This window comes from Sarcophilus harrisii, chromosome 1, assembly GCF_902635505.1.
Source record: "Sarcophilus harrisii chromosome 1, mSarHar1.11, whole genome shotgun sequence".
Classification (NCBI taxonomy): domain Eukaryota; kingdom Metazoa; phylum Chordata; class Mammalia; order Dasyuromorphia; family Dasyuridae; genus Sarcophilus; species Sarcophilus harrisii.
The window spans coordinates 705,948,468-705,973,293 of NC_045426.1; the positions used below are offsets into that span (position 1 = coordinate 705,948,468).

Genomic DNA, 24,826 nt, shown 5'->3' on the forward strand with positions numbered 1-24,826 from the left:
TGCATGACGGAGCGTTCCCGCCCCCTCACTGGGGGGGGCGTGGTCCTGGGAATAAAGCGTGCTTGGGGCGGAAGGAGGCGGGGCCTCTGAGATGTGGGCGTGGCTCTCAGGGGGCGGAACCGAACGGAGGGCTCTGAGCCGCTGCCATTCTCCTCGCCGCCTGAACTGGTTGCGCAGGCGGTTCACGCGGAAGGGGCGTGGCTTCGTAGGAGATGAAGCTCACACTTGGGGCGGGGCGAGAGCGGTCTCTGAAAAATTGGGCGGGGCCAGACGGGGGTACTGACGGGCCCCTCCCCTCTACGGTCGGGCCGGACGGCGTCGGGGGTGTGTGGCCCCGCTGGAGGCGAGGCGCCTGCTTAGGGAGGGGCGAGCGGAGGCGGGTCGCACGTGGGAGGCGGGGTCTGGAGGGCGGGGCTCGCTCGGCGGGGCGGGGCCGAGCCGGGCAGACTGTTGGGGCCCCGCGTCCCGCTCCCATGGCCGGCCCCGGCTCCCCGCGCTCCCCCTGTTCCCCCGGGCCGCGCCCCGGGGCCCCGCACTGACCGGTCCATGGCGCCGCCCGCCGCCCGCCTCGCCCTCCTCTCTGCCGCGCTGGCGTTGGCCGCCCGCCCCGGACCCGAACCCGGCCTCGGACCCGGACCCGGACCCGGACCCGGACCCGGACCCGGACCGGCGCCCGGTGAGTGACCGAGCCGCGCCCGCGAGCGCCCGGCCCCGGCTCGGACCGAGATCGGGCGGACCCCCGCCCTCCTCACAGGGGAGGAAACTGAGGTGCCCCGGACGATCCCCGCCGCCCCGTGGCCTCGGAGAGTGCAGGGCTCAGGGGGAGGCTGGGTGGGCGTCCCGCGACCCCGGATCTAGGGCACGGACTTCTTACCGGGGGGAAACCGAGGTCCAGAGAAGGCAAGCGGGTTGCCAGCCTGTGATGGAGTTGGAGCGTTTGCCTGGGGCTGTGGGGGAAACCCTGCCCTGGAGTCCGAGGACGGGTCCGCAGCCTGCCTCTGTCCCGTAGTCACTGACTGGGACTGACCTTGGGCCAGTCAGCCTGCAAGTTCTTATGGAAGGAGGGAGGAGGGACATGTATCAGTAAGTGCATGGATACTTTGTATATATCCGGTGTGCAGATACTTGTTTATAGCGCGTAGATACTTTGTGTTTATAGTGTGTTGATAGACACTTTGTGTACAGTATAGAGCTACTCTAGATGTGTGTGGAGACATACATAGTCACTTTTATGACACCACATAAGTCATTTCTACCTGTAGATGTGGCAGACACTGGGCAATGCTCTGTTCTCAGTCTCAGTTTCCTCCCTGTGAAACAGGGAACCCCCAGGGGCTTTCCTTCTGTGGCTCTAAGAAAGCCGCCAAGATCCCAAATCTGGGTTCTTTCCTCTTTCCCTTCTGCGGGTGCGGCGGGCTGGGCTGGGGGGCTTCCCGGGAATCCTGGGCTGGGTCCTGGGATGCCTCAGAACAGGGAGGAGACAGAGCACCCGGTGAGGCTGTTTAGCAGCCTGTACCATGCATGGTTGAGGGAAAACGAGGAGGGGGAGAGAGACTGTTGGGAATGCCGGGGTCCCCTCCGAAGTGGCAGGGACCGCCCTGGGAGCCTGGCGTGGAACCCTACTGGCCCTGCCCCACTCCTGGAGCCCAGTTACCTTCCTCCCTGGCCAGTCCACTGGTTTTCATGTAACTTTAATCCTCCGGAGGAAGCCAGATTTCTCTTGCACATGCAAATGTGTGCTGCTTTTTGTCAGGGAACACACCCCATTCTGCCAGGAGATAGAGAAGATGTCCAGAAATATGAGTGGCTGCCTCCCACAGCCCCCTTTATTCTTTCCGTTTTCCCCACAAAGAGTAGAGGCTGAGGAGAAGCTTTCCAGCCCGAGGTGCCAGGGAGCCTGTGACTGGGGGACAGGAGAGACCCTGGACGGAGAAAAAGCCCCGGGTGGGAGTTTTTAACCTTCTGGACAGAAGTTCAATGTTGAGCTAGGTCAGTTTCCCAAGATAGCGTCGGACCTGCTCCATCGGGACTTCACTGTAATTAGGGTAAAGGGAACCAGCTCTGTCTGTCCTCAGACAAAGGCAAAATGCTGCTCTGAGCCGGGGCTCCCAGAGGGGAAAGGTAGACTTCTACTCTCCCTTCATTTAGGGGGTGAAAGGCCCGGAGATGTCGCTGGAAAGTGGATCTCTTTTGTGTTTATTCACTAATTACGCGGAGGTTAGACGCTCATCTCTGAGCACCTTAAAGGGCTGGGGGGAAAGTCCATTAGGGAGGCCTCCAGAGGAGGAGAACTGAGGCTTCCTCCATTTGATCTGGGAGATTTGCAAAGCACGGAATTAATAGTGAGAGAGAGCAGGGCAGTGCCTGGGATGTTTTTCTTAAACCCATCTAGAATGCTGGGAGATTCTCATTCGCTCCAGACTTCTTAGAAGAGAAACCACTTTGGCTCACCCAGGGAAGGGTCAGTCACTCAGCAAGCATCGGCTAAAGAGCCAGGCAGCAGGAATAGAAAACAGCTGAAAAAGGCCCAGGCTCCCAGGCAGAAAATGGTGGTGAAGGAACAGCCGGCTTCCACGGAAATTTGGAAGACCCTCCTGTGGATTTTCTGGGCCTCAGTTTTCTGGTCGATAAAATGAGCACATTGTTGCATAGTCTCCTTCATGCCCCGACATTCTTACGCATACATGTTGTGAGTGATGGGCCTGAGGAGGTTGGTATTTTCTCTGAAGCTGGGACTTAGCAACAGAGCCGGGACTTAGTAACCCTTGCTTCACATTTCCTTCTGTGTGGTCCTGGGTGTGTCAGTAGGAGAGAGGAGGGGCCGAAAATACCTGGGCTCACCTTTGACCCAGTACAGAAGCAGTAAATGGCTCCACGATTCTCCTGCTGGGTCAGCAATACTTGTTTGGAAGGCGAAGCCCCTTCCTCTGTGACATTGACTTGCTTGGTTTCAGGCTGGATAAATTGAGGCCTTGAGTGAGTGGAAGCCCAGGGTTTTGTGTGTGTGTGTGTGTGTGTGTGTGTGTGTGTGTGTGTGTGTGTGGAGAACAGTAGTAGGGTGGCAGACAAATGAACCACAAGCAACAGGCCCTTCCTGAGCCAGAGCCCGGAGTCCCCAGTCCCCCTGAAGGCTTTGGTGGCTCGGGACACCAGCCTCCTATTTCCAGGAAGGACTCCCATTGTTCGAACCCCCCTCCTGAGTGTTACCCACCAGTTCCCAAACTCCACTTCAATAAAAAAGCCCGTCTCACTGTGAAGATCTGCCAAGTGCATCATTTTATTATTTTTTTTTCGATAACTGTAATTTTCTCAAAGTTTTGTGGATGGAAAAAATTATTTCAATCCTTTGGTTCTGCACAATATCACAAGCTTGAAACTACTGGTGGTTTCATTTCTGAAGGCTGGCTTTAAAAAAGCAGTTCGCTCACTCCCTGCCCGCTACTTCTCGGGATTCTGTGGAGCTAGCCCCGAATCTTCAAAGTTCCCCTGATTCGTTTCCCCTCCTTAAGGAAGGACGGGGAGGAAGGCAGAGCTCGCTCACGTTTGTCCTGATTCCCATTGGATGGGAAGAGAGGAACAAAGGCAGGGCCGGGAGGCGGCAGCTGGCTCGGCTGGGCATCTGGATGGAGTGCTTCCTCCCACGCCCTGTGGGAGAGCTCATCCAGGGAGCTGGCTTTGGCTGGCTCTCTGCGGCGCCGCTTTGCATCTTGGTGTGGGCCGCGTGCCTCAGGTGCTCCGCCGAATTCTGGAGCTGCTCCCCAAGTCAGCGGGGCCGGGGGAGTGTGGCAAAACACCTGACCTCCCTCTGCTTCTCTGACAAATAATGGCCTCCCCAGTCCCTTCCAGCGCTCATGTAGTCAACCACTGAAATCACCTCATTTGAACTCGCTTGAATCTATTCTCCGTCACCTTCAGCTGCCCTGCAAGCGGGCGTGGAGAGGAGAGAGTGGTGGCCCCCAGAAGTGCTGGACTGGGCGCTCGTGTCTGTGGGACCTTGGACAAACCCAGTGGCCCATGTTGTCTGCTGTATAAAATGGCCATGATCTCGGGGCTATAGGTCGAAGGGCCAATGGAGGCGGCACAGTGTGGTGGGAAGAATTCTAGATGGGGAACTAGGTGGCTCCAGGCCTCCGTACCTCAGTTTCCTTACTTGTTCAATTAGGGATTCAATTCAATTACTGGATGATCCCTAAGGGCCTTTGATCCTCTCTGTGGGATCCAATGTGATGGTGCAGTGTGTTGGACCCTGGACTTGAGTCAAGAAGGCTTGGGGCAGTTTCTAACGTTGACCTGTGCTAGACTGTGGAGGGAGACCTGGGCTAACTAGGGCAAGTCATGTCACATCTCTGTGCCTCAGTTTCCACATCTGTAAAAAGAGGCGATTGGACAAGATGGCTTCCAAGGTCCCTTCCAGCTCCAAGTCTGTGACCCAGTGAGATTCAGGCCACTCCGTGTGTACGTTGCACTGTGTTGCCGACACCAGTGGGAGCCGATCGAGTCTAGCCTAAGCTCTTGGAGTGCAAGGGAACCTTGCATGTCTCTTGAACAGGCCATTAAGGCACAGTGCAGACACAGGGAGGAGCTGCCACAGCCTCCTGCCCCCAGGATGAGGTGAATAATCCCAGATGGGGCAGGAAAAGCCCCCAGGGCAATCCCTCTGCCTCCCTCACAGGCCCGCGGCCCCAAGGCCACCGGCCCCGCTCCCCACCCCTTCCGAGTCCACAAAGCTCGGTGTGGCTTGGCCACCAAGGGATGCCCTTTTAGCCACGGCGATAGTCCCAGAGGGGGTGGTGATCAGAACCACCGGGAGTGCCCCGTTTGGGGTTAGCATGAGCTCCTTGAAGGCCAGAAGCCATTCCCTAGGAACAAAACCCGCCAAGGCAATGATGGCCTCTGCTTTGGGGGAGCTGGAGGCGAAGCTTTGCTCGAGCTTCAGGGGCTCCGGGTGGTTTTTCTTCTGGTCACTCGGTCACTTTAAAAGCGGAAATCTGCAGGGAGGTGTGATACCCGGAGGAGCACTGGGAGAGGGCTGGCTGGGGTCCGAAATCAAAACCAGCCACGCTGGGCTGGCCAGAGTCACTAAACTTGTCTTTCTGTCTCATAAAACAGAAGTGACCCCAGCCCTGCCTCCCAGAGCTATGGTGAGGGCCAAAGGAGATGGTCCCCGCCAGGCACTTAGTGGCACTACCTGGCACACAGTGGGTGCCACAGAGATGTTAGCCAGGCACTTAGCGGCACTGCCTGGCGCACAGTGGGTGCCACAGAGATGTTAGCCAGGCACTTAGCGGCACTGCCTGGCGCACAGTGGGTGCCACAGAAATGTTAGCTCTTGTTACTGTTGTGGTTCTTATCAGCTGTGCCGGCTCACTACCACAACTCACAGAAGTGGGAAGGCGTGAGAAGAGCTCTGGCTTCAAATTCTGCCTCCAGCTCATACTGCCTGTGTGACCTTGGACAAGGCAGGTACCCCGCTAGGGCCTCAGTTTCCTCATCTATAAAATCAACTTGGTCTCGAGTATCTTCTAGTCCATCGTTTCCTCTCAGAAGGGAAGTTCTTTGAGGTCAGAGACTTAACAAAATGTCTGGCACAGAGAGGGTGTTTCAGTTTGCCTCAGCGACTGGTTGAAGTGACATGGCAGGTCCTTAACACTAGGTCATGCTGGGGGGCGGGGTGGAGAGAGAAAGGGGTTAGTAAGGGGCTGTAGCCCAGGGGAGGTAGGTTCTTGGAAGTCACTGGCTCTGGGGCATGTCAGTGTTCCTCAGCAGGAATGGAGAGCTGTCCCTGATGTCTCTCATTCCCGGATTTCCCAAACTGCCCTGGGGCAGCCAGACTTAGCCTCATTAACACTGGTTTGAGATGTTGCCATGCTTTTTTGCTTTTCCTTCAAACATATCAACCAGGGAATCATGGTGAGCGGAGACGCTTTGGGGTGGTCCTTTCGCAGTATGAAAGCAGGCTGGCCAGAGAGGCGGGCTTGGAGGCCTCTTTGGGATCCAGTGACCACAGAAAGCTCTTGGGGAACTGGAAAGAGCCCAGATTTGGGGCCGAGCGGGCCCTCAGCTAGGGGACACCAGGATAGAGAGCCGCCGGGGATGCTGAGGGTGAATCCTTTAGCCAAGACGTGGATGAAACCGCCTCAATGTATCCATCACAGCCTACTCCAAGCACCTGAGAATGGGGGCTCCCACAACAGCCCTCTGAGATGGGGGTACAGACACCACAGGGCCCACCATGCAGATGCCCCCCTCCCCAAAGTCTAGCCGGGCAGCACTTGGGGGCTAGGATTCCACGGCAAGGACACTGGCGTCTCCCGGGGGCCCTGGAATGGCCTCAGCTGTGATATGATGGCAGGTGTGGCTGGGGAGGGGGGCGGTGCGGGGGCCGAGGCCAGCGGTGAAATCCATCTCGGGAAAACATTTGTTGCTTCTTTTAAGGCGGATTTCACATCCCCATTTCTGGCATTCGACATGAAGCAGAGCATCCCTTTTTAAAACAACAGCATGATTAGCTGGTAGATTATTTTGTTTTGATGAAATCTTTTTTTTTTTTTTTTTGCCAGAAAAACGAAACGTTCAGACATACCAAGTTGATTGTGTTTGTACTAGGGAACACGGAGTTAATGCAAAACACTCAAGAGAAAAGGCTCACTCTGTGTGTGTGTGTGTGTGTGTGTGTGTGTGTATGTGTGTGTGTGTGTGTGTGTGTGTGTATGTGTACACAGCTTTTGTCCCCAACAAAAAGAAGAATAGGGAAGTGCATAATTTTCTAGACACACCCTCCCTTCTCCCCTTCCCAGCCCCCTTGGAACATGCTCATAAACAGGTTTTCAAGGGTGCCTCAGGCCCCCTGCAAGCACCTGGGCAGCCAGTGTGGGAGGGTGAGGCGCTTCCTACTCCCCCTCCCCTTTGCTGCATCGGGGTGACCCTAGGTCTCCCTGGATTCATTTTAGACATAGATGTAAAGGGACTCATCTCCCCTGGCTCCAGGACCAGAGCTGTCCCACTCCTGTTGTTCTGTATCCCCCGGCCTGGTCCCAAACCCGATCGATTGATTTCCCCATCTGGTTCCATCATGGTCAACCCTAGAGATTCTCATTACTTCCTTTTCCGTCAATCGAGGGGGATCTTCAAGCCCAAATGCTCTGATCCTGTAGCTTCCATCCCCTGAGTATGATTTTAGAAATATGAACATATATAGCTCCACATCTTCTCCCTTCTCCTCTTTTATTTCAGCTGCTTCATTTGTCCATTGGATTAAAATTCGTATATTCAACAAATGTTTACTAAGTGCTCAGTATGTGTAAAGCCCGGGGCCCGGCACTTTAGCAGCATCAGAAAGGAAGCCATCATACATGGCTTCCTGGAGCTTGTGGTTAGGAGCTGAATAAAGCCGGGGTTCAAAGGACAAGAAGGTAGAGCTGACAGAATCCCAGCGTGTTTAGAGCCGGGGACGGTGGGCGAAGAGGAGGAAGCTCCTCCCTCTGGTACCTCCCAAGATCTCAGCAGAGTTGGGACCTTCGAAGATGGGGAGCCTGGCTTGGGAGTTGCTAGGGAGCAGACCTGGAGGGGCCTTGGAAGTTTCCCCAGGCCATTCCCCTCTTTGTACAGATGAGGAAACTGAGGCACAGAGATGGAAAGGAACTTGGAGTGCTGCTCCATCTCAGTTTGGGAGTTGTTTACATAAAAAAGGCCTTGTGCGTATGTGCTATATCCAGTTAAATTCATTAAAAATAGATAAAAATTCATATTTTGGGGGCTGGGGATTGCCAAGAATTGGAAAGCTCAGGAAGAAGCTGCCTTTGGAGTTGAGCTTTGCGTGGAGATGAAGATCCCAAGGGATGGAGGGGATGAGAGAGCAAGGGAGTGAGTGCTCCTAGCCGCAGTGCAGGGTGGGGGGACGGGCCGGAGGCAGGAGATGGTGTGTCTCCTCTCAGGGAGGAGCCAGGAAAGTATTTTGCCCCGAGTATAGAGATCATGAGGTTCAACAGGTCGGGGTCTTGTCTTCTGGAGAGAGGGAAGTGCAGAGATGCTGGGGGGGGGATGGGAGGTAGAGGATATTTGGGGGAGTGGTGATAGTGGCATAGAGTACGGAGGGCTAGGCTGGGTCCAATTCATGGAAGGCCTTGAACGCCAGGCTAAAGAGCCCAGACGGAATCCATGTGGCCCTGGGGGATGATGGGGGAGTCACCCTCTCAGAGCCGGACTCGCATTAATGGCGGCAGGGCAGCAGGTTTCCACCAGTGTTTTGGCCATTGCAGGAACAGCTCAGGCCCAGAGGAGAGACTCAAAGACAGGGGGAAAGCTAGAAAGCGAAGGCCCGGGAGGTCGAGGGCCTGGCCCTGGCTGTTGCACCAGGGGATGAGTAAGACAGCACCGAGGGCGGGGAGCCCTTCCTAGCAGCCGGACCTGGCCACTGCACAGCTGTGTGGGGCTGTGGGGAGGGCCGGGCTGGGCTCCTCACATCCACAGCAGCCGGGAGAGGGGGTTCCGGGGGCGGCCCCTGGCATTATTCTTTCCGAGAGCCGGGCAGCCGAGAAGAGGGCTTGTCAGAAAGGGGCCCTCCGCTCCCAGAGGGAGCCGGGCCGCCTCTCAGCCCGCCAGGGGCTTCTCTCTCACTCCAGGCAAATACCTCCACGGCCTGGACTTGTCCCAGAGCAGTTTGGGGAGACGTACCGTTGGGGGGGGGAGTGCCCTCTTGGAGCCAGGCTCTTGACATGCAAGGTCCCATCCATCCCTCCTTCTCGTGGGCATCAGACTGCTCTCTGACCCCCCCTTCCCTCCCCTCCCCCCTTGCTGGGGCCCAGCCCCTACTTTCTACTGTCACTGATTGAATCCCTGGCAAGCAGCCTAGCCATTAAACTTTTGATTGTTTGACTTGCCACAAGGGTGGGGCACTGACTCTGCTGGGGGGGGGGGCAAGCGAATGGCTGCCCCGCGTCGCCCCGCTCCGGCAGCTGCACCCTCCTTTCGGGCCAGTGGGCTCTTGGTCCTCCAGCCAGTGTGGATGTCCCTTCGATGGGGAGGAGGCTCTTTGGGGCCCCCTCCTCCCTCCTTTCGTGGGGGAGTGGAGACAGCTTTTCAAGATGAGTCAGGGTAGTATGTCACCATCCACACATGTGACTGGATTTAAAAAAAAAAACAGAAACTACTTTTCATCTCTCAGAACAGATAGAAATAAATGGAAGTATCTGCCTGGAGTTTTGAGAAAGATGGCAACCACGTGGTGGCCGTCTTCTGGGGAGGGGGGGCCACCAGTCTGCGCCGGCCAATCCGAGCTCAGTATGTAAATTACTTGCTGCTGTTCAATCTATAAAAACTCATCTTCAAAGAAAATTATTGGGCTGGTAAAAATATTTTTAATAATGACCACAGAAGCCATATTTGTGTTTCTTTGATGTCCCCCTGAAGTCCCTTCTGGTTTGAATCAGATTGTTCCCACATAAAATACAGTGGAAATCTACAGTAATAAAAGCCCTATTCCTCCGTCTGTGGGGAAATAAACAGGACGGGCACTGTCCTTTTAAGGGTCTTTTCCCGTTCTTTCCCCCAGACGCGGGGCTCCTATTACCAGTGGGTGTTTTGGCATCCCTTAAGTGCCTTCCGTCCTTCCCTCCCGCCATGTTTTGCTCTTTCATTAAAGTGTTTCTGTTGTCTAATTATATCCTTTCAATCAAATTAGAGACTGCAGCATCTGGTTCGGGGCTGTAACTGCTGCCATCTGCACCTAGTATGTACAGGCCTTTTCAGCTGAAGATCATTCAAGGCAGGAAGAGATTTGGAGAGAGTAAAGTTGAGGGGAGGCTGACTTAAAAGGAGCCTCTTCAAAGTCTTGGGGAGCTGCCCTGTTTGCCACTGGGACGTGTGTGTTCGGGAGCCGGCTTCCCGGGCGCACGGCCGAGCTCGAGGGCTTCCACGCCCTTGCCACCCCAGGCTCGGATGGCGCACCGTTCGGAGCCGAGCCGGGCTCTTCGTGTTCGCCTTCACCCTCGTTTGAGAGATGGGGTTAATCCCTTCCGGGGCTGCTGGGAGGATCAGATGAGAAAGTATATTGACAATTTTTTATCTTTTACAAATCTACAGTTACAGTAGAAAATCAGCTGCTCTTATTATTCTCCAGAAAGCCTTAGCCCTCTACACATCTCACTGGACCATGGTTTTGGTTTCCCCCAATGGTCTTTGCTCCCTAGTATCTGCTTCAAGACCTTGTGGGCTTCTGGAAGGTTATGCTCTCAGAGCTCTCCTCCCAGAACCCCGTCAGCTGCTACCTGTGGCAAATTCTGGGCCAGACCAGTTGTGAAACCGTAGCCCAGCCAGTCTCAGAAAAGTCTTTTTTCTGTGGGACCTGAGTAGGATAGACAGGGACTGCCACTGTAACTTCTAGGTGCTCATCAAACAAAACCGATCTGGCCGGGAGTTTCAGACTGCGCTCGGTCTGTCCCACAAGCCCAGCGTCGGCTCCACTGCTGGGAGCCCCCTGAATCCCCACAGAGCCGCTCACTTGGTTAGGCTCTTCCTGTGGATGAGACCGGGAAGATCAGCTCCCAGCTCTGCCCTTTCTCTGCCCGAGCTCCCTGTTCACAGCGGATAGTAAGGTGGGCAGAAGCCCTAGGGTGAGTGAGTCTTGCATCTCCTTCAGCTTTCATTTGGTGTGACCGGGACCACTTAGGAAATGGTTGACTAGAGTGGAGGGAGTGGGCCGAGATCAGGGGAAGAAACAGGGATGGAGGCCCGGGACCTTTCCCAGTGTCAAAGGAACTTCATGGTCCTGCTTCGTGGTCCCCGGGTAGCGAGGGGCCCGGTCACTGCAGCAGCTCCTCCTGGGGCGGACGAGAGATGTTCCCAGGCCTGGTGGAAGTAAGACAGGCCCCCCAGCAGCCGTGTGCCATCATGGGAGACGGCAGGGAACGCACGGTCTGAGGAGGCCTCCTGGGTCCAAGATCTGGAGCTGGCCTCCCACTCGGCTTTCTCATCTTGCAGGGCCGAGGCCCAGAGGTCAGGACAACTGACCTCCCAGGCTCGGCTCTGCCTCTGCCTGGACCCGGAGGGCCAGAGCCAAGCGCTTTCCTCACATGCAGGGGCCGGAGCAACCACAGAGAAACAAGACCTGCCCCTCATCCTCGGCCATGTAGTGTGCCAATGTTGCGTGTAATGTTCCAACATTCTGCATAATGTTCCATGTCCATGTTTCCCCACCAGTAAGTAGAGAAGCGGGGGCAGGACACCTTCTCATACCCCTTCTTGAGGGGCTTGACCTCAGCCCTTATAGTTTCGGATTCAGTTAAGGGTGCTCAGTAAACATTTAGAAAAGGAGACTGAGGGCCGGCCACCGATGTGAGACCTTGAGGGAAACTTGCTCTGGGGGAATTGAAGCAGAAGGTCACTGAAGGCCGCTGGGCTCCCGGCGGGGGTCATGTGACCCTGGAGGCAGAGGAATGTGCAAACAGAAGGAATGGGCCAAGGGCTGGGGGGCTCCTTCTAAGCCAATGGGCTAAGAACCACCTGGCTTGGGGGCCTTGAGACTTCCCACTGGAGGGAGGGCTGACAGAGCATAGGCTTGTGCTGGTTACCCTCATGGGACCTCAGTTTGTTTAGCTGTACAATGGAAGCTCTGTCTCTTTCTTCTGCTTTCTTCACAAATTTCTGGTCACGACAGAGCCTCTTATAAATGTTACATGTTCTTATCCCCGCCAACTTCTCTGGAGAATCCCCATCCCGGTGAGTCAGGGCGCAGGGACACCGCAGCTTCCCTGCCCCACGAAGTCACGGGACGGATAACTTAGGGCCAGAAGGGACCTTCTTTTGAGGTCACTGTGTCCAGCCCCTCGTTTTGCAGATGAGGAAACTCAGACCCAAGATGGAAAAAGCTTGACCAAAGGCCCCCGGGTCCTAGATAGGATTTGAAAGATTTCTGACATTGGATTCGAAAACCGAGGTTTCCCAAGCCCAGTGCTCTCTCCAAGGGACTCCTCTGCCCCCCGGGAGGCTGGGCACAGGCAGCAGACACCGTGGCAGTTTGGTAGAGCCGTCAGTCATTGGCCCTTCCAGACCCAGGGTCCCTTTTGATTCAGAACTCGGCCTTCTCTGGGTGTAGCCTTAGGAGAGATGTTGCTCTGGAGGTCAATTTTTCCAAGAAACCTTTTGGCGTCACATCCCTCCCAGAGGCCTCTCCTTTGGCTTCAGCTCCCACTGTCCCCTGTATTTAGCACTTCAAAGACCCGTGACTTCATCAGTTTGGGTTTTCCCTCAGACACAGTTCACAGCCTCCTCACTCTTTGATGAATGGCTGTGGCCAAAAACTTTCCATCATTTGGTGGCCAGTCTTGTGGTGATGAGCAGCCTCTCCAATGTGGCCCAGTCCTTGGGGTGGGGGAGGCAGATGTCAGCTTTATTGTGGGCTGTATTTTCCACCTTTGCAGCTTGGGGAGGGGGTGGGCCACCAGGATTTGTGCCAGAGCCTCTGAGGACCCAGGATCACCTGCGGGAGCTTTAATGGAAGCTGTGTCAAGTAGAAATCCTGAAATGGGACTCCCAGAACCTTTAGGAGTCTTGGTGGGCTGAGAGGGGGCATCTGAAATGCTACCTGCTGCATCTGGGAGTTAGCAAGGGAGCCACCAGCCTCTGCATAGAGCCCTGTGGGTTCTGACCTCAGCAGAGAAAGTAGCTTCTTTAGGGTCCTGGATTTAAGCTGGCTGCCCCAAGAACTCTCACTCCTTTACCTAGGATGAGTTACAGTTGTGCTGAGCCCATTGCCTTATTCATATTTAATATTTTTATGTTAATGGAGTTGATTTGACATTTAAATATTTGAAGGAGATAGAACACAAGTGGCTGCCACAGATGGGCTGTGCCGTATGGTTTGGGCACGTTCATTGTTGCCCCCGAGCAGCACTCACTGACATTCAGGGCCCACTGCCCCCTGAGCTTCTGTGATGATAATCAAGAACAAACCGAGAAAGTAAGTGTCCTCGGCTTAGGAGCTCTTTAACAGCCTTCCCTCTCCCCCCCCCCCCCCCCCCCCCCGCAAAGGGATGATCTCCTTGAGCCCAGGATAATAATCAATATTTCTGTAGCACCTTATTGGGAAGCCTCTCAGCGTCCCAGAGAAGTACCTGCAGGGATTATTGGCCCCCAAGGAGGTGCTCAGGGTAAGGGTGGGACTTGCCAGCTAAGAGTCAGAGGAATGATTCCAGCACGATTTATGCTGACTCCACAGGGCTGTGATGTCTCTCCAGAAAGAAAACCAAAGGATTATTTTATAAAGAACTACTAAGATTTAGATTGTTTCTGTCTTTATCCACCTTTTGTTGCATTACTCATACGGAGTCAGAATGCGGCTTACTCTGGGAAGAATCTACTCCTCTAGTCCATTGTCTAGACTGAGGCCCTTTTATTGGCTTAAGTGATGCCTGTAACCCTTCTCAGAAAAAAAAAAAAAATTAAGTGCACGACATACAAAACAAAGGATGTCAAAAGAAACCAGTCAAACTTAAATACTTTTTCAATTTACATCTGTCTGTCTATGTATTAAAAAAAAAAAGTTCATGAATCCTGATCCTTAACTGACCATAGCATTCTCAGGTGAACAATACATTAGATTCCCCTCTCGTCAGAGAGCCTATGTCATAACATGCCATTTACCATAGATCTGGAGTGGGAAGGGATTTCAGAAGTTACCTCGTGCACACAGATGAGGGAACTGAAGTTCATAGGGGTTAAATGACTTTTTTGAGGTCACTCAGGTCATGAGCTTCACAGGGAAGATTTGAACCCCAGTCCTCTGACTTCAGAGCCAGAATTCTCTCCTCTATGCCACTGAGGTTGCCACAATGATTTGTGATTCAATTATGGAGTGACAAGGCAGCCTATGAGGTCCTACAGCCATTAACCTCCAGTGTGGCTGACACAATCTGAAGTTAATTTGTTGGTTTACATTTTTAAAAATCTTTTTAAAAAGTCATTTTTTATTTCTTAATGAAGAATTTGACATGACTGTAAAAGTATACTTTAAAACTATAAAGTATGAAACCTCTGCCGTATGTGTCAGGAGAACAGGTATATTCACTTAGAGTGGGAAAAGATCGTTGAGTCAACAACAGGCATTTATTAGCCTCGCCTAATTAGCTTGCCTAATATGACTCTCTCATTTTCAGAGGGAGAATCTGAGGTGAGAGAGGTTCAGTGTCTTTTTAAAAGTCCCACAGGAGTATTGAAGTTTGGACCTAATACTTGGATCTGTTTCCATTGACATGGGGCATTTGAGGGTGTCGCTAGCGTTTCCAGATGGGTTAATAGAAGGAACACCAGATTTAGGGTCTGAGGACCTGGGTTCAAATTTTTTTTCCCCCCAAGAAATTATTTTTGAATGAGTTCAAATTTTGATTTTACTGCTTATAACCTTGGATAAGGCATTTAAAACTGATCCTCCCCCCTTTTGCTTTCGGTGATACGAAGGAATTGGATGAGATGGTTTCTAAAGTCCATTGTAGCCCCCAAATTCTCTGATTGATGAGTAGCTATTGTTCTCACTTCCATGATTTCTCTATCCTTAGTTGGACTTTTCCATCTCTATGGGAAAACCACTTATTCTTAAAAACTTAAAACTGGCAGTTTCTAGGAACAGGAATGAATGTTGACTCTTTTCCCTAACAGCCTGCACTGTCCCTTCTCCATTACTGTTAAGTGCAAAGTTGTGCTTCAAGCTGGAGGCTCCATTTAGTGCCATCAGAAAAATACCAAGATGGCAGAGAGAAGGCAGGGACTCGTCCATGCTCTCCCCCAAACTCCTCCAAGTACCTCTAAACAAATTGTAGAGAACCCACACAAAAGATGGAGTGAAACAGTTTTCCAGCCCAGGACAACTTGGAGGGTCGGTAGGAAGGGTCTATTGCACTAAGGTAAGAGTGGAGCTCACTCTACACGGGCTGTGCCATCAGAGGGCTGGCCCCAGCAAACCAGGACAGGCCTCAGGGCATCTGAAACAGTGGTAGAGGGGCAGTTTCCAGACCCCTTCAGTCCACAGATGCCAAAGACAGCTTACAACATGGGGCGGGAAAGGTCTGTCACACTTGAGTGAGAGCAGAACATGGTCCCAGCAAACCAGGAGTGGGCTTTGGGAGCCCTGAATCAAAAGGAGTGGCAGCTTCCATAGATCTAGGCTCATTTGAAAATGATTTGTCATCATTTCTCAGTTGGGGAATGGCCCTTCTTTTTATAAATTTGACTCCGTTCTTTATATATTTGAGAAATGAACTTTTTATCAGAGAAACTTGCTTCAAATTTTTTTTCCACAATTACTCTTGTTAATGTATCTCTCCCCCTCCTCTATTTATTCTATTCTCTCTCTCCTTTCACTCTGGCTCTTATTGGAGAAAAGCAAATTAAAACCATTCTGAAATACTACCACATACCTATTGGATTGGCCAATAGGACAGAAAAGGAAAATATCAAATGTTGGAAGGGATGTGGGAAAAATGGGATCATTTCTACATTTTGGGTAGAGTTGTGAACTGATTCAACCATTCTGTAGAGCAGAACTTTACCCAAAGGGCTATAAAACCATTCATATCCTTAGAGCTTGCAATACTATTACTAGGTCAACATCTCAAGGGATTTAAAAAAAGGAATAGGACTTATATGTACCAAAAAATTATAGCATCTCTTTTCTGGGGAAAAAGTGGAAATTGAGGGAATGCTCGTCAATAAAGAAATGGTTGAATACATTGTGGCATTTAATTATGATAAAGTACTATGGGCTATAAGAAATGAGGAGCAGGATGCTCTCAGAAAAACCTTGAAAGACTTCCATGAGCTGATGATATAAAGTAAAATATGCTGTGTACAAAGTAAGAGCAATATAATGAGATGATCAGCTATCAATGACGACTATTCTCAGCAATACAATGATCCAAGACAATTCTAAGGACATATGATTTAAAAAGTGCTATTTGTACCCAGAGAAAGACTTGATGGTGTCTGGATGTGGATTGAAGCACACTTTTTACATTTTCTTTCATAACATGACTGTTATGGAAATGTTTTGCATGACCACACATGTATAACTTATCAATATAGGTTATACTTGCTTGTATTCTCAGTGGGGTGGGGAAGGAGAAAGGAAAAGAATCTGGAGCTCAAAGTTTTAAAAACAAATGTTAAAAATTGTTTTTATATGTAATTAGGGAAATATTAAATGCTAAATTAACTAAAAACAGAAAAAAAGAACAATACCAAAGGACAAAACAAAAGATGTCTTCCATCTCCCCTCAGAAAAACCTTAATCTCAGTAATTTGCCCACAGATCACAAAATTCTAAGTGGTCAAGCAGTAATCACTTCAAGTGGTATGAAAGAAGATTTAGGGAAGCCAGAAAACCCATGGAAGTATTTGCTCTAGCCTAGGGCAGAAGGTAGGAGAGCCAGGCTCAGGTTCTTCCTTAATGGAATGATCTTGGGCAGGTCATGTTACTTCTCTAAAACTCCATTTGCTCATCCTGACAGGGAACTGGACTGTCAGTCCATTCAAGCATGGGTCTGTGATCTCGAGTAGAAACAGATGGTAAAATAAGTCATCTTTATAAAGGGTCCAAGGAGCCATCAGAAGGCCATGTTTACCTACTGGAAATTCAAACAGAAAGCTAGTCTAGAAAGCTAAAGCTAACCCTTAGTGCATTGTGCCTTCTTTAGAATGTAAGCTCCTCGCGGCCAAGGACGGTCTTTCTTTGAGCTTGGATTTGTATCCCTGGCACCCAGCAGAGTGACTGACTAAACTTGAGGTCATCAGGGCCCTACCCTGGGAGATTAGACAAGTATACCAGGGATCCCACGGGGAACCCCTTCCTGCGCAGAGTATGTGGTGCCCAAATCAGGGCGTGATTTTCAGTGAAAAGAAGGTGGGACCCAGCACGTATTCTGATATTTGATGACGCCAAGAGCGTGCGTCCCCCACCTTGCAGAACTCACAAGACTTACTCAGGTTTGTTTTTCCTCATCTTTTCTCCCAGTTGGCACTTGTAGGAAAACAGTGCCCAGCGATGGTCAGTCTGATAGTCTTAGAAGCAACACCAGAAGGAAATTTGTAATAGGAGGCAGTGTGGCCCAGTGGCAAGAGCCCAGTATGGCTGATGGGGAAAGTGTCCTAGGGAAGGATGACCCACAAGCACCGGTGCCTCTTCAGCCACCATCCCACTCCCCAGTTTGCCTTTGAAGGCATCCCTTTGCCCACACTTCCCTTTCTGTAGAAAGCCAGTCCGCTGAAGGTGGGCTTTGTGTATAGGCTGTTGTGCCAACCCAAATAACTTGGGCTGTGGGCACGGCTGGGGCTCTGACCCGGAGAATGGGCTGATTCCAGTCAAAGCACAGCCTGCGGGTGCCAAGCGGGGAAACGGGCTCTTCCGAACATAGTTTTTGAATGATCAAAATGCTCCGAGAAATGCTTGCCAGAAGAGTGTGGCTGGTGGGGTTGGGGTTGGGGCAGGCCCGCGGCCCCAGGCAGGAAAGCCGGCTGATCTCTGGGTCTTTGGTCCCAGGAGCCAGAGGAGGGTGAAGGTCAGAAAAGAAAGGAGGCGAGACCCGAGGCAGGAGCGGTGATTTCCAGAGCCTTTGGGTCAAGGTGGGCTTGCAGGACTTTCGTCACTGTAGCTAACACAGTTCCTCTCGTTTCTTTGCCGTGCATTTGACGAGAACCCTTCTGGATTCGATCTGTTATGGAACAAAAGCCGTTGGTCTGGGCTCCCACCCTCCCCCTTTGAGGTCCCAGGCTCCAAGATGGCATCACACACCACGGCTCACGGTTTGGCTCAGTGAGGGTCCCCAGGCTCGGGGGCTTGGGGACCGGGGAGCCGAGGGGGCGGCCTGGCCCTGCCCCTCCTGTTTACCCCGTCCCTCGGTGCCTCTATCCCTAGGCTGTGGGGAGGACTGTTATTCATTACCAGGGAATTTGATTCATTCCCCCACTTGTGTGATTGGGATTCCGAAGCATTCTGTGTGCGAGGGGCTGATTAAATCCAAGTGTCAATGCCGCCTCTCCGGCTTGGAGGGGGACTGAGCTGCAGCTGGGGGGCCTGGTTTTGGTTACTACACAAAGGCACTGGCAAGAACTGTGACCCCCTCCAAGTACCCAGAATTCCAGAGGAGCGTCTGCTGCCAACTCTTCCCAGATCAGGGTTTCCTGGTTCATTTCAAGGGCCCACCACATTCCAGCTCCTGTCCCCCCCACAACCATGTCTGCCTTTGGCAAAGGTGCTTCCCCGTCGCCCCTCGGTGAGCTTCGTAGGTGAGCGTCCCTCACGTCCGAGGCGCTGCCCGGGGGTTGGCACAGAGACGCCCCCGGTCCTGGGCTCACAGTCCCTCGGAGCAGCCGAGCAATGGCCCGAGGGGAGAGAAGGCTCGTCAGAGGGATCAGTCTCTTGTTTCTTCTTCCCTCTAGAGTGTTTCACGGTCAATGGAGTCGACTACAGGGGCAGGCAGAACTGGACGGCGCTGCATGGAGGGAAGACCTGCCTCTTCTGGAACGAGACCTTCCAGCACCCGTACAACACTCTGAAGTACCCCCATGGGGAAGGGGGCCTGGGAGACCACAACTACTGCAGGTGAGACCGCTGTCTCCATGGGCTGGGCACCGGGGGTCCCTGCCCACCACGAGCTCAGCCTCCAACGGGAGAGACAGCAAGGGCACGGGAAAATCTGTACAGCCTAGATGGAAAAGGAAGAAACAAAGTTCTAGACCCACGAGTTAGAGAGGGAGGGGATGGGCAAAGGCCTCAGGCCCTCTCTGTCCCCTTTCCCAGCTGGGACCAAAGAAAAGCCACGGGATGTGGAGCTGTTGGGCCCGAGTTCAGAACCTGCCTGTGTCCCCATCTCCCCCTTAGGCTAAAGTCTTCCTTCTCAGACTCTTATGCTAAGTGGGGCTCATCCTAACAGAGCTGTTATGTGCACCCCCGCGCCACTCCCCGCCTCCATCTTTGCCCATTGGCCATCCTCCTCCCCATCCTGTCTTAGGTCCCTTGCTCACGCCTGCTCGCTCCCCTTGCCCGTTCCATGAAAGTGACAACTCCGGCGAGAGCAGAATGTGTGCCACAGCTCTGGCGGCGGGGGGTCCGTGGCTCCTCAAGCAACGTGTGTGTGGGTAGTGAGGGCACCCCGAATCAAGAGGGCCTGGATTCAAATTCTGCTTCTGACACCATGGCCGTGGCAAGTCACATGGCCCCTTGGGATTTTAATTCCCTTGTGTATCTGTAAAATGGACCTCTGAAAGGAGAGAGCAGGGAGAGAGGACCCAGAGTGCGCCTTAAACTGCCCGCCCCGGCCCCACGGTTGCTCAGGGCGGCCTGGGAACAGCTGTCAGGCCTTCTCAGACTGGCTGTGTTTGCCCATTGGCTGGTCTGGACTGGAGAGATTACAGCTGTGCACACTAACCCCGCACTTGAGGTACTTCTGCACAAGACCCTGGTAACCTGATTCATGGCTCAGGAATTTCTAGCATTTAATTATTAGAACAGGTGCAAAAGCAACACTTCCCAGCCTGTCGGAAGTAGGAAGCAGTGGCTGCTGGGTAACCCCCTGGTTTCCCCAGCTTAGCCCCCCGGCTCGCCCGAATGTTGATGAGGCCTTCTAGGCCAATCCCCGGGCTCAGTGCCCTCTCAGAGGCCCAAGAGCAGATCGGCCAGGGTTGGAACCCAGCTTTTCAGCCCCCGTTTGCTCTGATTCCCTTTATTTGAGAACGACTTGGTTCCCAAACGACCCTTCCCCAGTTTTCTGCTTTCATCTGGCTGCAAAGTAAATCTGAACACCCTCACCCCCACCCCCCTGTGGCTTTTCTTTTTACCGGAGGTTTCCTAAGCAAGCAGTCAGTGGGGCGGAGGGAGGCCGTTAATGGTAACCGCTGGGCGGAATGCAGGGAGACTGTCCGACCCAGCGCTTCCACCTAGCCAGGCCCAGTGGCTGGGCCAGGAGCCCTGCCTGCCCGGCAGCCCCCCTGCTGCTGCCCTGCCCCTCATCCCACTCCCTGCCGGGGACCTGAATGACAAGTTTTTACTTCAAAGGAGGCGAGAGCGGCCCCCGGTCACCTGGGGAGCAGGTGGGGCCGCCCAGGAGGGGCCGATCCTGCCCTTGGTTCCCGGGCACAAGGACTGGGGGCCGTCCCCGAGGCTGCACTAAGGGACAAGGCTGAGCGGCTGGAACCCGATCCTGGCTCCAGCTGGCGTTTCAGGGGCTCTGGACCCCTCCCGGCCCCTTGGATTTCTCTGCCAGAGATATCCAACACCCTGTTTATCTTCAGCTTGGCTTAGACGGGTTTAGTCGGGGATGTCTGAGAGACGGAGCGATAGGAGCATGTTTGCCTCGTGGAGGTCTCGTATCAGAGGGAGGAGCAGGGCTGGCCCCCCGCTCAGGGCCCCAGCATCAAGGGCCCGGCATCAAGGGCCCTTTGTCCTTGGGAAGGCTTATCTCCCGGCCAGGGGCTGGACGCACAAGGCGCCCTCCCTCCCAGCCTACGGGGAGGCCCCTGGCTCTGGGTGACTGTTTCCGGCCCAACAAGAGGCTCGGATTTCCATGTCCTGGGTCCGGATGAGGGTGAACGTGAGGAGGACCTAGGGTTGGGAGAGCTTTCGTGCCCCCTCCTCCCCCACCAGCTTCTAGTACACTCTCACCAGCCTCTCTGGGGCTCCTGCTTCCTTTGAAGGAACCTAAGCCTGATCCTGAAGCAGCCCTTGGACTGAAAGGATCAGGGCTGAGTCTCTGGCCTGCCTTCAGTGGAGTTCTGAGCCCAGTACGGGTCCTCGGGACGACTCCTCCAGGCCGTCCCCCCTTTTCCCACTGGATTTGCCTCCCGGAGCGCTCCGACTTCACAGGCCGTCTCATCTGACCTTGACCAAATCCATCCTTTCCCCTTCCCTTATGCCCCGTCCACTTAGAGACCCCCTAGCCATGGGAGATGTGTCCCCCCAAAGCCCCCTGGGGGCATCTCTGCTGGCTACTGAGCCGGGCGGAGCCTTGGTGGCCGCCCAGCCCGAGCCAGGGCCACAGTGGTCACCTCCCCGAAGACTGGCTGGGTGGGGACGGCCTCTCCTTGTCCCAGCTTCCTCCTAGCACTTACTGTGGGCTTGGATGCTGGGCTCCTGATCCCGGGGGGAGCGGGGGAGGCCAGCGTCAAGGGGAGGGCCGGAGCAAGGAGACCAAAGTTGCGAGAACCTGACATGGGATTTTGTGTCTTTCTTGCCCATAGGAATCCGGATGGAGATGTGAGCCCCTGGTGCTACGTGGCCGAGCACGAGGACGGCGTCTACTGGAAATACTGCGAGATTCCGGCTTGTCAGAGTAAGGGGGGATGGGGCGGGGCCCGAATGGGAAGGTCCCTGGGATTCCCACGGTTCCCACCAAAGCCCATTGCAGTGTTGGCCATGTGGACAACACATCCAACCTGTCTCTCAGCCGTGGAGTCTCCTTCCCTTCTTGGGAACACAAGGCAACTGCCCGAGCGGTAACTCAGGGCCTTCCCTGGGGTGGGCCTTCCCTCCACCAGCTCAGATCACAGCTCATCTCCCTACTCTCTGCAAAGCCCCCTGGTCCCAAACTTATCTGCTCTGGGCTGGCCCGGGAGCACAGGCTGCGGGGAGGGATGCAGGGAGCCCCAGACTCAGAGCTGGGGGCCTGACCTCGAGTCCCTCCCCAGAGGGCGACTGGGCTGTCCCGGGCAGGTGAGTTTAGTTCTCTCACCCACAGAGTGAGCTGACAGCGCTTGCACCCCTCGCCTCACGGGTGGGTAACCTAGGACTCAGAAACATGACTTCAGCTGCTTCCCCTCCTCGCACCCGAAACCTCAGAGAGAGCTGGGATCATGAGTCGGAGAAGCCAGACCTGGTTCCCTTCCTGGCGCTCCCTGGGGCAGCACCACCTCCCATTCCCTTCCCTGCACAATGAGAGGTGGGGCTGTGGGGCTGAGGAGTCTGTACCCTACGGTGGCTCTGGCCAGGCTCAGGCCCAGGAGCCGCTGCTCCCCGAAGTCCGAGCGCCCGTGGTTGGGAAATCGTCCAGAGAGCGAGAAGCCAGCCCCAGACTTGGTCTAACCCCTGACCTGTTTGTCCATTTCTTCATCCCACCTTTGGAAAGATCAGCTTCTGTTTCTGTTACTTAGCACAGAATCTGGTCAGTTTGGGATGATTTACTGCTTGGATCCCCCCGAATAAACAGGCTTTCTCCCCCCGTGCCTGTTTTACGGGGGCGTCGGAGGACGTGACCTCTCAGGGTCCTTCGGCTCGGTGACCTCTTACCCCCGGGCATCTGTGCCTCTGACTGGCAGAGAAGATGGGCACCAGATGCTCCGTCCCAGGCCTCCCAGGCCCTGACCGTAGCCTCCTGGTGACCTGCCCTTCCGTAAGCTCCCTGTGACCCGGTCACTCCTGCCCCACCCATTGTACTCCTTGTCACTGTATCCGAGGTCACCACTTTGGGGAAGGTCAGTGAAACGCTCCCCCAGCCAAAGGATTGGGGGGGACAAGGGGAAGCAGCACGGGCTCCGACATGCTGGGGGGCCCGGGCACCAGGACGGTGCTTAAAGGCCACTCCCTGAGCTTCGCCAACCAGTGTCCAAGACCCCCTCCCAACCCCCCACTGCTGGCGCCTGGCTGTGCTCCCCTTCCCACCTGTGCGTCATCATTCATCCCCACGGCTGAGAAAACTGTCAGGGAGGAGCCTTTTCCTCAGGCGCTCAGTCAAGTTTTAGAAATGGAAAACATATCTCTTGGCGCTCGTTGTTTAAGAAGGAATGAGAGAACAGATTGTCCTCGGTCCATTTGTTCTGCACAAAGACCGCCTTTCAGTGCCCGCCGGAGTCTGGGGCAGGGGAGCGGGGATTGTCCGAGCGCTGGGCGGGTACGGCCTGTGGGCCCGCCCCATGTGGTGCAGGAAGCCCGGGCTCCCAGGGAAAAAGCTGGAGCGGCAAGGGCCGAGCGCCCAGGTCTTAGTGCTAACCTGATGCGGCCTCCTTTGTCCCAGGGACAAAATTGCAGCGGCATTCGTGCCCTTTCCCATTTTCAGGAGCCCTCCCGGTGACCCCCACAGCCCCACCACGGAACCCTTCTTTCGGGGTTGGAACTCAGAGTTGCCACCATTTGCAAGCTAGACTGGGGGAGGCTTCCCGGGAGCTTTGGGGAAGCTTCTTTCAGGCTGAGACCCACAGGGAGGGCCACAAGCTCCCCGTTCTGCTCTGGGAAGGACATCTCACCACTGGCACGGACACAGAGGAGAGACCCGCTCTGGGGCCTCTGCTCCGAGCACAGACTTTACTGATCTCCCAGAGCAGCCGAGAGAGCCCTGGCCTGACTGTTTTAGGCCCAATTTGCCCTATTTATGAACAAGGAGTCAAAATTTCCTGAATAATAATCCCCACCCCCGTCTGAAGCCCATCTATTGATTAAAATGATCATACAGTGAAACGTCTTGGCTGCAATCAGATCCCGAGAAAGTTCCTGACTGCCCGGAACGGACCCCACAGGAATTGGAGGGCAGGAATGTTTCCCAAGGCGAGGCTGGCTGCATTGGGGGGTCGTGTGTCAGCCCCAAATCTTCCTACAATTTAGGGAGGGCGCTGGCTGACAAGGGGGGAGGCCGGACTCTACGTGCTTGTGGCCGGCGGCAGAGAGCTACCCTTCCTGCCAAAAGAGATTCAGAGGAAATCGGCGCTGCCTCCTCCAAGCGATTCGCTGTCATGTTTCTCAGCAGCGACAGTGGCAGTGAAAGCGTTTTCTTTCTCGTTTCCATGAGATGATGGTTTGTCTCAAGAGCAAAGACTCCCATTCAGGAACCGCCAGGCTCCCCGCCTCCTCCTCCAGTGGGGTCTTTAAGCCAAGGAGGTTTGATGGTGGAGGAGGGAATCCCAGGCCTTCACTCCCACTGACCTGAAATCCAGCTTCTCCACCCACCCCCTCCCCGTGGCAGGCCCGCCACCCTCACCGCTGTACTCCTTTAGATCCCATTCCTGTCCTGAGACCAGACCCGGAACGGGCACGCCGGCTCCTCATGTCGCTCGGTATGCCGAGGTCCTCGTGGGGCCTTCTCAGAGCTGGGGGAACTCTCCCCGTGGCCGTGGGAGGCCGGGACAGTGCAGTCTCCATGAGGGCCGGGGATGTCACCTCGACAGTCAGCAATCAGCTCCCACCCCCGGCAGCGTGCTGGGTGTCAGGGATACCAAGGCGGAGTCAGTCCCAGCGCCCATCTCCTCTCCATGCCAGAGTGTGCCAGGCGGGCTCTGTAATAACTGGCACACTCTCTGTTTATCCAGCTCTTCATAAAGTGCTTTACATGCTTTCTTACGCCTCTCCACGCCCTGACTGCACCCCAGGCCTCACCTCGGCCTCCGAGAGTCAGTCGTGAACTTCCTCCAAGGTTTGGCTCCCAGGCCATCAGGCCCCCCCGCTCTCCTCGCCACATTCCCCAGTGCCTCAGAGGGCCAGGACTGTTTCCCTTTGTTCCTGTACCATCAGGACCCACGTTAAGTAGTTGCTTCATAAAGATTTCTTGCTCAGTCCATTCTTCTTTAAGGGTTGGCCCAAACTATGGTCAATCTGCTTTTTAAAAATATTTTTATTAATAGTATTTTCTTCTTCCAAATACACATAAAGATAGTTTTCAACATTCATCTTTGCAAAACCTTGTGTTCCAGATTTTTCCTTCTCCCTCTCCATCCTCCCCCTTCCCCTAGACAGTAAGTGATCTGATATAGGTTAAGCAGCTCTTTCAATGCCACTTGCAAAATGGTTTTTAAAATTCAGTCTCATTTTATGTTCAGATCCGGAGCATCAGCTCCCACTCACTGAGATGGCAAGAAGCACAAA

At 54.1% G+C, this 24,826-nt stretch overlaps 1 protein-coding gene across 1 annotated transcript in view; it reads left to right on the top strand.

The window, feature by feature from the left end:
* Window positions 1-265: 265 nt before the first annotated feature.
* Window positions 266-24,826, top strand: part of KREMEN1 (kringle containing transmembrane protein 1) — a 34,325-nt gene continuing 9,764 nt past the window's right edge. The window contains exons 1-3 of the mRNA XM_031948804.1: window positions 266-676; window positions 18,424-18,586; window positions 21,220-21,311. Coding sequence (XP_031804664.1) covers window positions 547-676; window positions 18,424-18,586; window positions 21,220-21,311 — 385 coding nt within the window. The 5' untranslated portion in view covers window positions 266-546. The remainder of the gene's footprint in view (window positions 677-18,423; window positions 18,587-21,219; window positions 21,312-24,826) is intronic.